This window comes from Eleutherodactylus coqui, chromosome 8, assembly GCF_035609145.1.
Source record: "Eleutherodactylus coqui strain aEleCoq1 chromosome 8, aEleCoq1.hap1, whole genome shotgun sequence".
Lineage (NCBI taxonomy): Eukaryota > Metazoa > Chordata > Amphibia > Anura > Eleutherodactylidae > Eleutherodactylus > Eleutherodactylus coqui.
Window position 1 is genome coordinate 128,535,433 of NC_089844.1, and position 14,715 is coordinate 128,550,147.

General features: G+C 48.6%; 1 protein-coding gene across 2 annotated transcripts in view; it reads right to left on the reverse strand.

The window, feature by feature from the left end:
* The window catches only part of TECPR1 (tectonin beta-propeller repeat containing 1), a 69,941-nt gene extending 55,927 nt beyond the window's left edge, over positions 1-14,014 (reverse strand). For both annotated transcript variants that reach the window (XM_066576390.1, XM_066576389.1), the window contains exons 1-2: positions 13,905-14,014; positions 3,901-4,126 (exon numbers count right to left, since the gene is read on the reverse strand). In XM_066576390.1, the coding sequence (XP_066432487.1) occupies positions 3,901-4,125 (225 nt within the window). In that variant the 5' untranslated portion in view covers position 4,126; positions 13,905-14,014. The remainder of the gene's footprint in view (positions 1-3,900; positions 4,127-13,904) is intronic.
* Positions 14,015-14,715: the final 701 nt, after the last annotated feature.

Sequence of the window (14,715 nt, forward strand, 5' to 3'; positions counted from 1 at the left end):
TTCATGTTAGGATGCCTTTCTCGTGACCCTCGCGTTACACGCATTCTGGCCACTACGGATTACTGGGTGTACACACTGCTCGACCCACGGTATAAGGAGAGCCTTTCCACTCTCATACCCGAAGAGGAAAGGGGTTCGAGAGTGATGCTATACCACAGGACCCTGGCGGACAAACTGATGGTAACATTCCCATCCGACAGCGCTAGTGGCCGAAGGCGCAGTTCCGAGGGCCAGGTAGCAGGGGAGGCGCGGAGATCAGGCAGCATATACAGCACAGGCAGGGGAACATTCTCTAAGGCCTTTGACAGCTTTCTGGCTCCCCAGCAAGACTGTGTCACCGCTCCCCAGTCAAGGCTGAGTCGGCGGGAGCACTGTAAAAGGATGGTGAGGGAGTACGTAGCCGATCGCACGACCGTCCTCGGTGACGCCTCTGCCCCCTACAACTACTGGGTGTCGAAGCTGGACACGTGGCCTGAACTCGCGCTGTATGCCCTGGAGGTGCTTGCTTGTCCTGCGGCTAGCGTCTTGTCAGAGAGGGTGTTTAGTGGGGCTGGGGGAATCATCACAGATAAGTGTACCCGCCTGTCAACCGACAGTGCTGACAGGCTTACACTCATCAAGATGAACAAAGCCTGGATTTCCCCAGACTTCTCTTCTCCACCAGCGGACAGCAGCGATACCTAAACAATACGTAGGCTGCACCCGCGGATGGAAGCATCGTTCTCTATCACCATCAAAAACGTGGACCTTTTAGCTTCATCAATCTGTGTATAATATTCCTCCTCCTCCTCCTGCTCCTCCTCCTGAAACCTGACGTAATCACGCCGAACGGGCAATTTTTCTTAGGCCCACAAGGCTCAGTCATATGATTTTTGTAAACAATTTTTATACGTTTCAATGCTCATTAAAGCGTTGAAACTTTCACTTGAACCAATTTTTATTTTAACTGGGCTGCCTCCAGGCCTAGTTACCAATTAAGCCACATTAACCAAAGCGATTAATGGGTTTCACCTGCCCTCTTGGTTGGGCATGGGCAATTTTTCTGACGTACATTAGTACTGTTGGTACACCAATTTTTTGGGGCCCTCGCCTACAGTGTAATCCAATTAACTTTTTGCCCACCTGCATTAAAGCTGACGTTACATCAGCTGTGCTGGGCACTGCAATGGGATATATTTATGTACCGCCGGTGGGTTCCAGGGAGCCACCCATGCTGTGGGTCCACAGGGAGTTGTAACTGCATGTGTCCACTTCTAAAGAACCCCAGTCTGACTGGGGCATGCAGTGTGGGCCGAAGCCCACCTGCATTTAATCGGACGTTACCTCAGCTGTGATGGGCACTGCAATGGGATACATTTATGTACAGCCGGTGGGTTCCAGGGAGCCACCCATGCACACGGAATTCCCATTGCGGAGTTGTACCTGCCTGTGACTATTTATAAAAAAACGCGGTCTGACTGGGGCATGCAGACACCTTGATAGAATGAATAGTGTGTGGCACATAGGTTCCCCATTGGTATGCCCACGTGTGCAGCTCCTGATGGAGGTGGCACAGGATTGGATTTCTCATTGCTTCTGTACAGCATTGTGGGCTATCGCCCCGCCCCTTTTAAAGAGGGTCGCTGCCTAGCCGTGCCAACCCTCTGCAGTGTGTGCCTGCGGTTCCTCTGGCAGACGCACTTATAAATAGACATGAGGGTGGTGTGGCATGAGGGCAGCTGAAGGCTGCGCAGGGACAATTTGGTGTGCGCTGTGGACACTGCGTCGTGCGGGGGGGGGGGGGGGGGGTTGGGCAGCATGTAACCCAGGAGAAGTGGCAGCGGAGTGTCATGCAGGCAGTGATTGTGCTTTGTTGGAGGTAGTGTGGTGCTTAGCTAAGGTATGCATTGCTAATGAGGGCTTTTCAGAAGTAAAAGTTGTTGGGAGGGGGGGGGCACTCTTGCCTCTATTGTAGCTTAATAGTGGGACCTGTGAACTTGAGATGCAGCCCAACATGTAGCCCCTCGCCTGCCCTATCCGTTGCTGTGTCGTTCCCATCACTTTCTTGAATTGCCCAGATTTTCACACATGAAAACCTTAGCGAGCATCGGCGATATACAAAAATGCTCTGGTCGCCCATTGACTTCAATGGGGTTCGTTACTCGAAACGAACCCTCGAGCATCGCGATAATTTCGTCCCGAGTAACGAGCACCCGAGCATTTTGGTGCTCGCTCATCTCTAGTAGCTACGGTACAAGGTATGTACAAGGCCCGAATATATTTGTGAGATAAGACCTTTTGCTTGTGGGTATTTGAGGCAGAATGTTTCGAAGGGGGTTGTTTTTAATGTGGAGTTTGTGTTTTTGAGAAGAGAGGATGTGAAATTTTTGAGCTGTAAATAGGGGAATATTTTAGAAGATGGCAGGCCAAACTTCTGAAGGGCAGGGAATGTAATTATACCATTTAACGATAGTAAGTGGTGTATTTTGGATATGCCTTTGCTTGTCCAATTCTCAAAGGACAGTGGGGAGTCAAAGACCTGGTGGGAGTAAGAAGTTATGCAAAAATGGTAGAAGGGGTAAGGGAAGGGAAATTAATTTCCCAGAGTACTTTATGGAATCCCAGACTTTGAGGAAATGTTTTAGGGCTCAGTCAGACTTTTCCACACAGAGAAAAAAAAATAAGGCACAGCGTGCGGAAAAAAAATCCGCATGACCACGTCCATTGCCACCCATATGTTCTATCTTTTGTGGGTTCAAATTTTTTACCAAGCACGCTGCGCTGAAAAGTGCGCGAATATCCCCGCGTCTCACTGAGCCCTCATAATGGGGTTAGAGATTGGTCTCCATAATTCTTACATGGAAGAAGTTTGGAATACCCTGGATACTTCCTACAGCTGGCCGACTCACCGAACTAAGTAAAGAGGGGTGACCAAGAACCCAATGATCATTTTAGCTGAGCTCCATAGATCCTGTGTGCAGATGGGAGAAACTTCCAGAAGGCCAACTATCACTGCAGCCCTCTACCAGTCTGGGCCTTATGGCAGAGCGGCCAGAAAGGAGCCTCTTCTCCGTAAGACACATGAAAGTCCTCCTGGGGTTTGCCAAAAAACACCTAAAGGCCCCTTAGACTTTGAGGAACAAGATTTTCTGGTCTGATGAAACCCATATTGAACTTTTTGGTCTCAATGCTAAGTGTTATGTCTGTAGGAAATCAGATACTGCTCATCACCTGCCCAATACCATCCCTACAGGGAAGCCTGGTGGTGGAGGCATCTTGCTGTGGGGTGTTTGCAGCGGCTCGGCAGGGAGACTGGTCAGGGATGGAGCAAAGTACAGAGATATTCTTAATGAAAACCTGATCCAGAGAACAAAGGACCTCAGACTGGGCAGAAGGTTCACCCTCCAACCAGACACTGACCCCAAGACACACAGGAGTGGCTTAGGGACAACTTTGCAATTGTCCTTGAGTGGCCCGGCCAGAGCCCTGATGTGAACCCAATGGAATATCTCTGGAGGGACCTGAAAATGGCTGTCCACAGACGGCCCCCATCCAACCTGTCAGAGCACTGGAGGATCTGCAGAAAAGAATGGCAGAAAATCCCCAAATCCAGGTGTGCAAACCTTGTGGCATCATAGCCAAGACTGAAGGCTGTAATCGCTGCCAAAGATACTTCAACTACCTACGGAGTACAGGGTGTGAATACTTATGTCAATGCAAAATGTTACAAATCTTTGTCAATTTTTTTAAAAATAAAAAACTAACACTCTGTATTTATTTTGCCATTATAGGGGGGGGACTTTGATTTTTTTTTTTTTAATTTGTACAAGTCCATAACATAACAGAAAAAAAAAGTCAGGAAAGCCGTCAGCTCCTCTGTAAGTAATAGGACTTATAATGCACATCGCTCGAGGTTGGTACCTGATTCTCGTAAGTCTCCTCCTGGTATCGGATTGGCAAGTCGCTGGTATGTACGTAGACGTAGATCTGATGATTGCAGGCTACTCCCCAGCAGCATTCTTGAGCAGCGGAAATGCGCTTGAACTCCACCTGTCCGTCTTTACACAGTTCCCATTGTTGCCCATCTGTGGATAGTGTGTATACCTTGCCCCAAATATCAGATGCCCACACTATGGTACTTGGCATTCTGCTGGCCCAAAACAGAAGGCAAATAATGAAGAAAAGTCAGAATATTAAACATAGCAGGCAACACCAAGTTGCACATTTATCACCATGGTAGCTAGGCCAGGGAAGGAAATGGTTAAATGTTGATGTAAAGGGTTAACCAAGATCAGCACATACTCAGCCCTTGCATAGTTTCTGACCGAGAGTTAAAAACCATGAGTTCTATTCCCTTTTTCAGTAGCATCCTGTACACTTTGGTTATATACTTCTGCTATCTAGTGTGCGAGTTATGGAATGAGGTCATCACATGATGAAAATTAGAGATGAGCGAGCGTACTCGGAAAAGCACTACTCGCTCGAGTAATTTGCTTTATCCGAGTATCGCTGTGCTCGGGTCTGAAGATTCAGGTGCCGGCACAGAGCGGGGAGCTGCAGGGGAGAGCGGGGAGGAACGGAGGGGAGATCTTTCTCTCCCTCTCTCCCGCCCGCTCTCCCCTGCTCCCCGCTGCGACTCACCTGTCAGCCGCAGCGGCACCCGAATCTTCAGGGACGAGCACAGCGATACTCGGATAAAGCAAATTACTCGAGCGAGTAGTGCTTTTCCGAGTACGCTCGCTCATCTCTAATGAAAATATGTTGTGTAAATATATATCTGCGTCTTAGTTAGATGATGGCATGAGGCCGGCTGCACCCGACCGGGTTGGGTTCTGGATGCAGGATCCCGCACCAGAATCCTACCATGTGCCTGGCCGGTGAACCCGTGTACCTGGCATTTCTCATCGTGTGCAGGCAGCCTTCTGTACTGCGGAGGGTCTGCTTTTCCATAGCATGCTATGGACGGGATTTACTGCGGCTTCAAATCCGTCTGTGTGCAGCCGGGTGAATGCCCACGGACGTATTTGCATCGCGTTTCCCGCGTCGGAAATCCGCGCGTTAATTCCGCAGTGGTAAGACTCTATTGAAGCTAATAGCTTTCTGCCTGCCAACGCACACATGCGGATTTGGAGCACAAAAGTCTGCGCGCGTGTAAGAATAGCGGCATGTTCTATTTTACCGTGGATTCGCCGTGGGAGGGCTCCATTGATATCAATGGAAGCGAAACCGTGGAAATCCGCCTGGAAAACACGATCATTCGCTGGCACTTTTTTGTTTTGATTCGCGGTACTCCCGCAGCGTAAATTTGACGGCGTATTCCGCATCGCTTGTGGGCATGAGCCCTTAGATGGAGGGAGTAGACCGAGTTAAGGTGGCACAGAAGTTTGCAGTAACATGTAAACCAATCAGAACAGGTCTTACTTGCATGAGAAAGTGAAAGCAAGCTTTGCTATACAAGGCACTCCCTGTGTGTGTTCTACACAGTTTTTGGACTTAGTATTCCCTGGGTGTTGGCCGGCATAGTAAACACCTCATTTCCTGAAGACACAAGTCTCCGGGGTCCTCTGTTCCTATTACGTCGCTCGATACATTTTACAACTAGTGCAAACAACATTCTATAAAATTGCATGAGATGTTTGATAAGATGTTGCATTAAACGAGTGTAAACATCATTTGTATCTGGACTCTCCGCTCTGTAAATACTCGGATGTCGCGCTTACAGAAGGAGCGATGGACAAGATAACATCTTTGCAGGTTGCTGACCTCAATCTGCCGCCTTGTACAAGGTGTGTACGTGGCACGCTCTAGGGACTGGTATTCTGGGATGCATGGTCCATGCACCCCGCGCTGCACAGTAATCTGCCTACAGGATAGGTGATAAGTGTCTGATCACTGGGGGTGAGAACGCTGGGACGCCCACCGATCACGGGAAAGGTGGTCCCGAGTCCCTAGTGTGAGCGGTCATACATCCGCACTACTAGAAAAGCTGCACTTCTTCCTTTGCAATGAAAGGGATGACAGCGCTGTGTGACGGCTCAGCTGCAGCTTTAGTGTGATCAGAGGTTGAAGAACAAGAATGGTGTGCGGCCTGATGTTCTACTACGTGCACACTAGGGGTGCGTTCACACGTTGCTGATGTGCTGCGGATTTTTTGCAGATCTGCAGCAGATTTTACTCTTTCAACTGGATTCTAAGGGAATGGGTGATATTTGCAGCAAATCAGCGACGTGTGAGAACACCCTTAGGGTGGACGCCCACTAGGGATTTTTTTTTCTCTGCGATGCGACAGCGATAAATATGAAACCAATGATTTTCAATGGTTTCATACTCATTTGCGATGTTTCAGCAGAGCTGGGCATCGCAGAGAAGAAAACTGCGATATCGTTCAGTGTTTTCAATGGGGCAAGTGGCAGCAGCGCTAGCCCCATTGAAAACATAGGGTGTATATTACGGACTTCTGCCGCAGATGTCACACCTGTGGCAGGAGTTTCCTTCATCCCTGCGGGGACCATGCTGTCCCTTTGCTTTTAATGGGGTCGGCGCTGCGTACCCATTGAAAGCAGTGGTTTGTGGCAACCCCTGCAGTATGATTTTCAGGGAAGGGTTTGAAATATAAGCCCTTCCCTGAAAATCATCATGAACTGGTTAAAAAAAGAAAAAAAAAAAATTACTCACCTCTCCGCCGCTCAGACGCATCCTCCGGCTGGCTCCCCGACACTGCTATCCAGCACTTTCAGCAGGCGGGGATTTAAAGCTCAGTGTGTGGCACCACCATAACTCCCAGACGGCACACCAGCTGTCTTGGGGTTATATTCAACTGCAATCTCTCCTTTACCCCCTACAACCAATCTCTGACCCGAACATGTCAGCTGCACCTCAAGAATCTGCTCTTTTCTCACCATGGGCACGCTAAAAACGCTTACTGTTGCCCTCATTCACTCCCGACTCGTTTACTTCAACTCGCTGCTGATCGGCCTCCCCTGCACCAGACTCTACCCTCTCCAATCCATCCTGAATGCGGCAGCCAGGCTCATCTTCCTGTCCAGCCGCTACTCGGACGCCTCTGCCCTGTGCCAGTCACTGAACAGGCTGCCCGTTAAATACAGAATTCAATTTAAACTCACTACTCTCATCCACAAAGACCTCCACAGCATCGCCCCGCCCTATATTGCCTCCCTCATCTCAATCTACCACCCAGTCCGCGCCCTCCCCTCCACCAACGAAATTAGACTGAGTGCCCCTTTAATTTGAACCTGTCTTTCCCGCCTCCAAGACTTCTCCAGAGCACCACCGGTCCTCTGGAACACACTACCAAAGGCTACCCGAGCAATCCAGGACTCGCAGAACTTCAGGGAGGCGTACCATATCTCCTAAACCAAACCCCTCTGTACTCCGCCTGATAACATGCTCCCTGACCTACCGACTGCAATCCCTGCTAGCCGTAATCAACTGCCCCCTGCAGTCATACCGATTCAGCCACGACACATGTCTGATCATTGTCTATGTGTATATCACCCCTCACTCTCCACCTCACCATACCGTGCACATCTCCAGCCCCGTTACCTTCTGTATCATCCCATTACTTGTAGTATGTAAGCTCATTGGAACAGGCCCCTCACCCTACTGTCGCCATCAACTGATTACTACATGTAACTGTGATTTTGTTTGCTTCCCCTGTCTTGTAAGCGCTGCGGAATATGTTGGTGGTATATAAAGATTATTAGTAGTAGTATGATTGAAATGGAACACCAAGATAAAAACCATGGATGTAGTTCTAAATTGAGCCCGGCCTAAATGACACCCTATGACCCCAGAGAATACCATCATACACTGTGATGCACGAATACCCCCCCCCCCCAGGGCAGCGGTTCCCAACTTTTTTCGGCTCGTGGCACACCTCGTCAAAATAAATTCTCGTGGCACTCCTGGTAACTTCTCAGAGCACACCAGTGGAGTGCAGCCCCCTGTTGGGAATCCCTGCCCTAGAGCCACGGCATGCACCCCCCGTGACACGTGTACTACAAGTTGAGAAGTCGGGATTTAGAAGAGACTATGGCATTAAAAGGTAAATAATGAGATCCATTGATAACTCTTGAAAGGTCATATCTGACAAGGTCACCTGGCTGGCATTGGCAAGGACACAAATACAGGAAATCATCGCCCTAAATGCTGTGTCACAATCCCAACACCCAGTGCAGGCCGTGCAGTGAAGCTGCTCCTTTGGTTTACCACTTGGACTTTCCATAAATTATAAATAAGGTAGTATTTACGCTGATGTAATGCACGTTAATGCAGATGAAACAACCAAGTGGCATCGGATAGACTTAATGTTCTAGGCCAGGGGTTCCCAAACTTTTTCAGCCATGGAGCCTTTTTTAAAGCAAAAGTTTCTCGTTGAGCCCTAAAAAAAATGTTCAGTAGTAACAGTGTCCCCTATATTGGCCCCAGTAGTAATAGTGTCCCCCACATTGGCCCCAGTAGAAATAGTGTCCCCCACATTGGCCCCAGTAGCAATAGTGTCCCCCACATTGGCCCCAGTAGCAATAGTGTCCCCCACTGCCGCTATGCTCTTCAGATGCAGGGAGAGGAAGTGGTTAAATGTGTTACTACACCCATCCTTCCCCGTCTCTTCTGCACCGGAGCTCACAGGCGGTGAGAAGCCTGGAAGAATAGGAAGTTGCTTAACCCCTTCCTCTACGTGAAGGTTTAGCAGTGCGGATTACAATAGGGTTGAGTGGGACGGCCATAGGCCCCCTTGGAGTCTCAGGCCTGGGACGGTCGCCCCAATCATAATCCGCCATTGGTTCCCGCTCTACTCACCCCTGGAGTGGGTTCCAGACAGCCTGTACTGAGGAAATGAACGTCCAGAAGCTGGCTCGTGTGACCTGCGTTGTTATGCCGACCGCAGGTCCCGATGTTCATTCCCTCACTACAGGCTGTCTGGACACCGCTACAGCGGTGAGTAGAGTAGGGACCTTCCGTTGGAGCCCCTGATAATCCGTGGACCACGCTTTGGGAAACCCTGTTCTAGGCAATCCCTGCTGATTTAGAGGGAGCCAACTGCAGGGACCCCCATGATCATAAAAATGAAGGGACTGCCGAGTACTTCATTTCAGTCTCATTCAAGTAAAAGAAGCAGAGCTGCAGTAGCGGCATAGTGCCTGGTCAGCCCTGGCGCTGCGCAAGGAAAGATTCAGAAGGCGCCAGGGTGCTCCGTAGAGTGCCATAGCCGCTTTATTCTATCAATTGGTGGGGGTCTTAATGGTCAGACCCCCACTGATCAGCAAGTGAGGTCATACCCTAGCAACGTGCTGTCATCTACCCTGGCAGGAATTTAAACATTTAAAGGGGTTGTCCTCTTATAAAACTACCAAAGGCCTATCTTTATGGTAGATCGGCAAGGGTCTACCACACAGGACCCCCACTGATCAGCTGTTCACTAGCCAGGAATGTTTATGTATTGAGACAATTTCTGCAGGCAGCTCTATTCCTACTGCAGTGGCCAGGTTTGGTATTACACACAAAGATGCCATTCACTTAAATGGGTACTTTACATGTAATACCAACTCCGACCACTGCAGTGGGAACGGAGCTGTCTGCTTCCTGCACATCAGCTCAGTGGCCAGGTGAGCAGACCTCACCAATCTACTATTGATGCTGTACACTGAGGATAGACTACCAATAGTTTACAACTGAACAACCCCTTTAAAAGATAATAGCCGAGTCAAAGTAGTGAACATGACTCTTTTCTGCAGTCAGAGCACATAGCTCTCTAAGAGAGTGCACACACACTCACAGACTGAGCATCGGCATCCAGGGGTGACAGCAAGGGAACGGAGAGCTGGGTAGGTATAAAAGGTACACCCAGGACTCCACCTTCCTATAAGCACCATAACGAAGTTTATGGTGCCATTTGGTGACGACGCTTTCCCTTTAGAGGGATATTTCCATCTAGGACTTTTATGGTATGTCCACAGTCCACCATCAGGGCTGCTGGCTATGCTACATTTGTTATTCTCAATTTCATTCTAGCCTCTTAGTTAGGGTTATTGCACTCTATTTTTGCCACAAGCCATAATGGCTTATTGGTTCTCTATACGTTTGGGGTATGGGTGAAAAAGTGTTTTAGTCCTATTATAACATCAGTCTTTGGGGGATTGACCATTGAGTTTTTTTTCCAACTAAAGAGAATTATGTGGTTCCTGATGAACTGCGCCCTCCAGGGGAACGGAACCAACGAACTTAACAAATAGATCTGAATCATTGAACCTATTTTGACTTGTTCTCATTGGAGACAGCTTTAATATCAATTGAGGCTACTATTGACTAACGGGGATATTAGTGGGTCTGGGGGCCTTTATCAACACCTCACTATGAGAGGTAGATCAGGGTTTGCTGTTGGCGGGCCAGTGAGACGATAGGGCTGGCTTGTGAATGAGCAAGACTTCCATGTTGTATGGGTGCAGTTAGATTAATTGCCAGGTATCCTATACATCCATGGGACTTCTCAAAATCTTGTAAATCCCATGGACTACTGACAAACACCACAAATAGGGAGGCGTGGAAATCCCCTTCTAGCTTCCCCTTTCTGCGGATTAGAATAGGTACCAAAGGGAAAAGCAACATATTTCATACCTTCCTCTTTATTACATTGCAGCACGCTATGAACAGAGTTGCCTTATCTCAACCGCCTCTTTCCATGTATCCCATTATAGACCTGGTAAAGCCTGTTCTCCTCTAGTGCCGCATGACTGCCCAGTCACCGGAGCTCCTCTGGGTGGGGATTCCTCCGTTAGTCTTGGAGTTTATTCATGGTTTGGATTACTTCTCATTTTATTTGCCTGTTACTTTCCCAATTATAAAATGCTGTGGAACACTATGGCGCGATATAAGCATAATTATTATATAACACGTCATTTAAAATCAGCAACTCAAGAATCACTGGAGGTCAACCCACAACGATCATAAAAGTTATTTTATATCCTATCAAACTGCCATAACATGATAAAAAGGGCAAGATCCCCAAAATGGAAAATATCACTTAAAAAAAAAAAAAACTACTTAAAAGCAGATGGATTTGAAAAAAAAAATAAAAATTATATATATATATATATTTCACTATTTTTAATTTTTATAAAATATATATTTAATATAATATATTTCACAATTTTTAATTTTTTTGTCTATTGCCTGTACATGACTATGGCAGCTGCCATATTGGCTCAGCTACAGTTAGCAGCATTTAGAGATGCTTTACAGAAAAACTCATGGGTCATTCTGTTACGATGCCCTCCATGGATGTCACCAAAACATCAACTAAGGTCTACAATGGACCAATATATACAGGTACAACATCACCTAAATGAGAGAAACACAAAGTACAGGAGAGGAAACTCAGCAGGGCGATTGTCCTGATAAGGACGGCCTCACCTATGAGACCTAGCCTGTTCCTAGATGGAAGAAATGGAAGGAAATGTAGCACATGGTGATGCTAACAGATCTTGGAAAACAGGAGTCCACTGCCACACCAAGACCACAGACAGGAGGGTACAGGCGCCCAACAACTATGCGAACAGAGGGAAACATACAGGACCTTTTTCAGCTGTCCAACAAGCCATGTGGACTAAGGCCACTCCCACACACGGTGTTGGTAAAACGCCATAATTTTTATTGCGGCATTTTACCCTGACTTTTATCGATATTTTCAATAGGTGATGAGGTATGTTAAAAAGCCCCAAAACGATTCAAAAATAGAGCAGACGGCACTTGAAAATCGTGGCGTTAGAAAACGCTGCGTTCGAGCGTGGTCTGCAAGGCCCCATTGAAATCAATGGCAGCGTTGTACAGCGGAGCTCAAACCGCCACTGTAAAAAGTGCATATGTGAGAGCGGCCAGAGGGAGAGGATAAAGGACATAGTTCAGGTATCCAACAACCCATTCAGATGAAGGGAACTCAGGCGTCCGCCGACCAACGGACAGGTGGAACAAACAAGACTCGTTCTGACAGCTGGCACAAAGAGGAACAAACAAGACTCAGATGCCCGGTCACCACCGGACAGGACTAAACATTAGATGGGTGTCACAAACAGGACTGGGCTTAGACCAGACATGGATAACCCTCATTGACCTTGTTTGGGATGAACTGGACAGACGGGTGAAAGCAGAGCAGCCTACAAGTGCAGCACATTTGTGGGAACTTCTACAATAATGTTGGGAAGGAATTTCTGAACAAGATCTGAATGCAGTTGTAGAAGGAATGCCTGGATTGTGATCAGCTAGAGGCAACTACTTCGAAGAGTCAAAAATGTAGATTTAGGCCTCCTGCAGATGGCCGGGTCGAATCCGTACCCCTGCAGTGACCTGGCGCTCACCTCCTCCCGGCGTCTTGCACAGCCGTGCAGGGCAGAGCCAGCAGGTCACCAGTGATGTTTCTGTGTGGGCTTCTGCAGGTGAATGTGTGAAGGCTCACCAGTCTCTATATACTCGCTTTCCTTCAATTTAAAGGGGTTCTGTCATTAAAAAAAAAAAAAAAAAAAAAAACTATACTTACCTATTCCTCCCCCAGCAATCTACTTACCACCTCTTCTCCTCACCGATCTTCTCCTGACTCCTGCAGTCCCCCGGGTCACCTCACCTCCAGCCGGCCGGATCCTCTTCCTCCTGCAGGTCAGTGTACCGGGTCACTGGTGACGTAGCGGTCACTGCCTAGCAGGGACTGCTGATGGCTATACCGAGCCTGCGCATGCACGCTGTCTCGCGGCATTAGGCAGTGAGCGCTACGTCGCTAGTGACATAGCGTACATTGCCCTGCAGGAAGGTGAATGCCGGCAGTGGACATAACCTCACCAGATGAATCGGCCGGCTGGGGGTGAGGGGACCTGAGGGACTGCAGGGGCCAAGAGAAGATCGGCAGGGAGAAGGTGCGGTAAGTGGGAGGAATAGGGGAGGATTGATTATTTTTTTTTATTTTATTTTTTTTTTATAATGACAGAACCCCTTTAAGCAAGACTGGTAAATGCATGGACCTCCCGTAGGAATGGCGATCAATGGCACATTATAGGCGCTGGCACAGGCCATGTATGGGTCAGAGGCCGGGGTCACATCTGTGCTGGAGGTTCCTTCACACAGCCGGCACAAAATATTGGCAGAAAAAACGCTTTTCCTTGCCAGAAAATTCCAGGCAGCTGAGCGAAAACCGAAGGACCCTATTATAGTCAGCGGACTCCGTGTGGCGCTATTCGGTTCAGTCATTAAAGAAAAAAAAAAAAAGCATGTTCCACCAGGGGATTCCCTGAACGGAGCAGGAAAGCGGATTCCCCAATGCAGATGTGAATCCACCCAAACCCAGCAAGACCACGGCGCAACAGCTGCCACAAATGGCATTTATACCACGAAGTTGCAATTTTGTTGTCAACGGTCCATCAGAAATGAAAGTGCAAGAACGCCATAAAACTACCGGCCGCTGAGTGCCATCATCCCTCCCCACCGTACGGCGGAGATCGCCAGGGACCACCGGTGGGTGTAACTAATAGCGGGCAATCTTGGTTTGCACAGAAATTCCAATGGTGACTTTTCAGTGTTCACCACCCCACAGAGGCAATACCCTGCCCCAGTGCTGCCCCCACAGTACGTGGACTGTTGTAGTACTACATATGGTACAGGGCAGCTATACTCCATAGGACAAAATTGCCACAAAACCCCTAAAATAAAAGTTATGTGTAATTACACATAAAACCCAGAGGGGGCGCAATAACCCATAGGTAAACACCGACCATATGGACAGGCAGAGCTCATCCTGGTTAACCCTTCCTACTCTAATGTCCTCTACAATTAATGGAGTACAAGGTGGGATAAACCACTAATTACCCCTCCCTCCCTCTACAAAAGGCCGTCGGCAGCGGAGATGCCGGAAGCCGACAACTCACCTTGCCGCCCTGGCAGCTGGCACAGTAACACGTAGGAGGTGCCCGGCTCACGTCCACACACATTGGAGATGTTGACACGGTGCAGCCATTGCTCTGCAGTTCCCCCTCCTTGGAGAAGACACGGGGGCGGGGCAACTCCGAGCAGGGTGCTCTGCTATTGGCTGCTGGTGGATCAGAGTGCGCTGTGATTGGTGGAAGGCAGTCACGTCAAATTAGATGACAAAAACAGCCGCACAGTGTGGTTGTACATGCTAGTGCTCTGGTCAGGAGCGGGAGGGAGGGGGGCGCTGTACTGAGTGCCAGCAGACTGTAGTGTACACCATGACAGGGCTGCTGTGGGGGAATCACACTGTTACATAATAAAACATGGAAGTTTACAAAACTATGGTGGCATTAAAATATATGGCGCCAGCTGTGTGCGCTGCGACCGAATAAAGGCGCCTAACCGTGGCACCACCGCATCACAGCTGCTGCAAAGGCAAGGCGGAGGAGTTGCCTGTAGCAACCAGTCTTTCAACAAAAACTGGATTCTGATTGGTCGCTGTCACCCGTCCTTAGGCCGACTTCCCACGGACGTAGTTGACTGCGCAAAGTTTGCGCATGTGACCCGCGGAGAATACAACCCATTGATTTCAATAGGTTTGGTCACATTTCCGTATTTTGCATGGGCATTTCTGGTGCGCAAGAAAACCCCATAGAATTTGCGCTATTTATCCGGGTATTTGCGCATTATTACAGTCAATAGGAGGTGCGCAAAAGCGCGTGCAATGCGCAAGAAGATACGCTGCGCGATTCCGCTAGAAAAAGAACA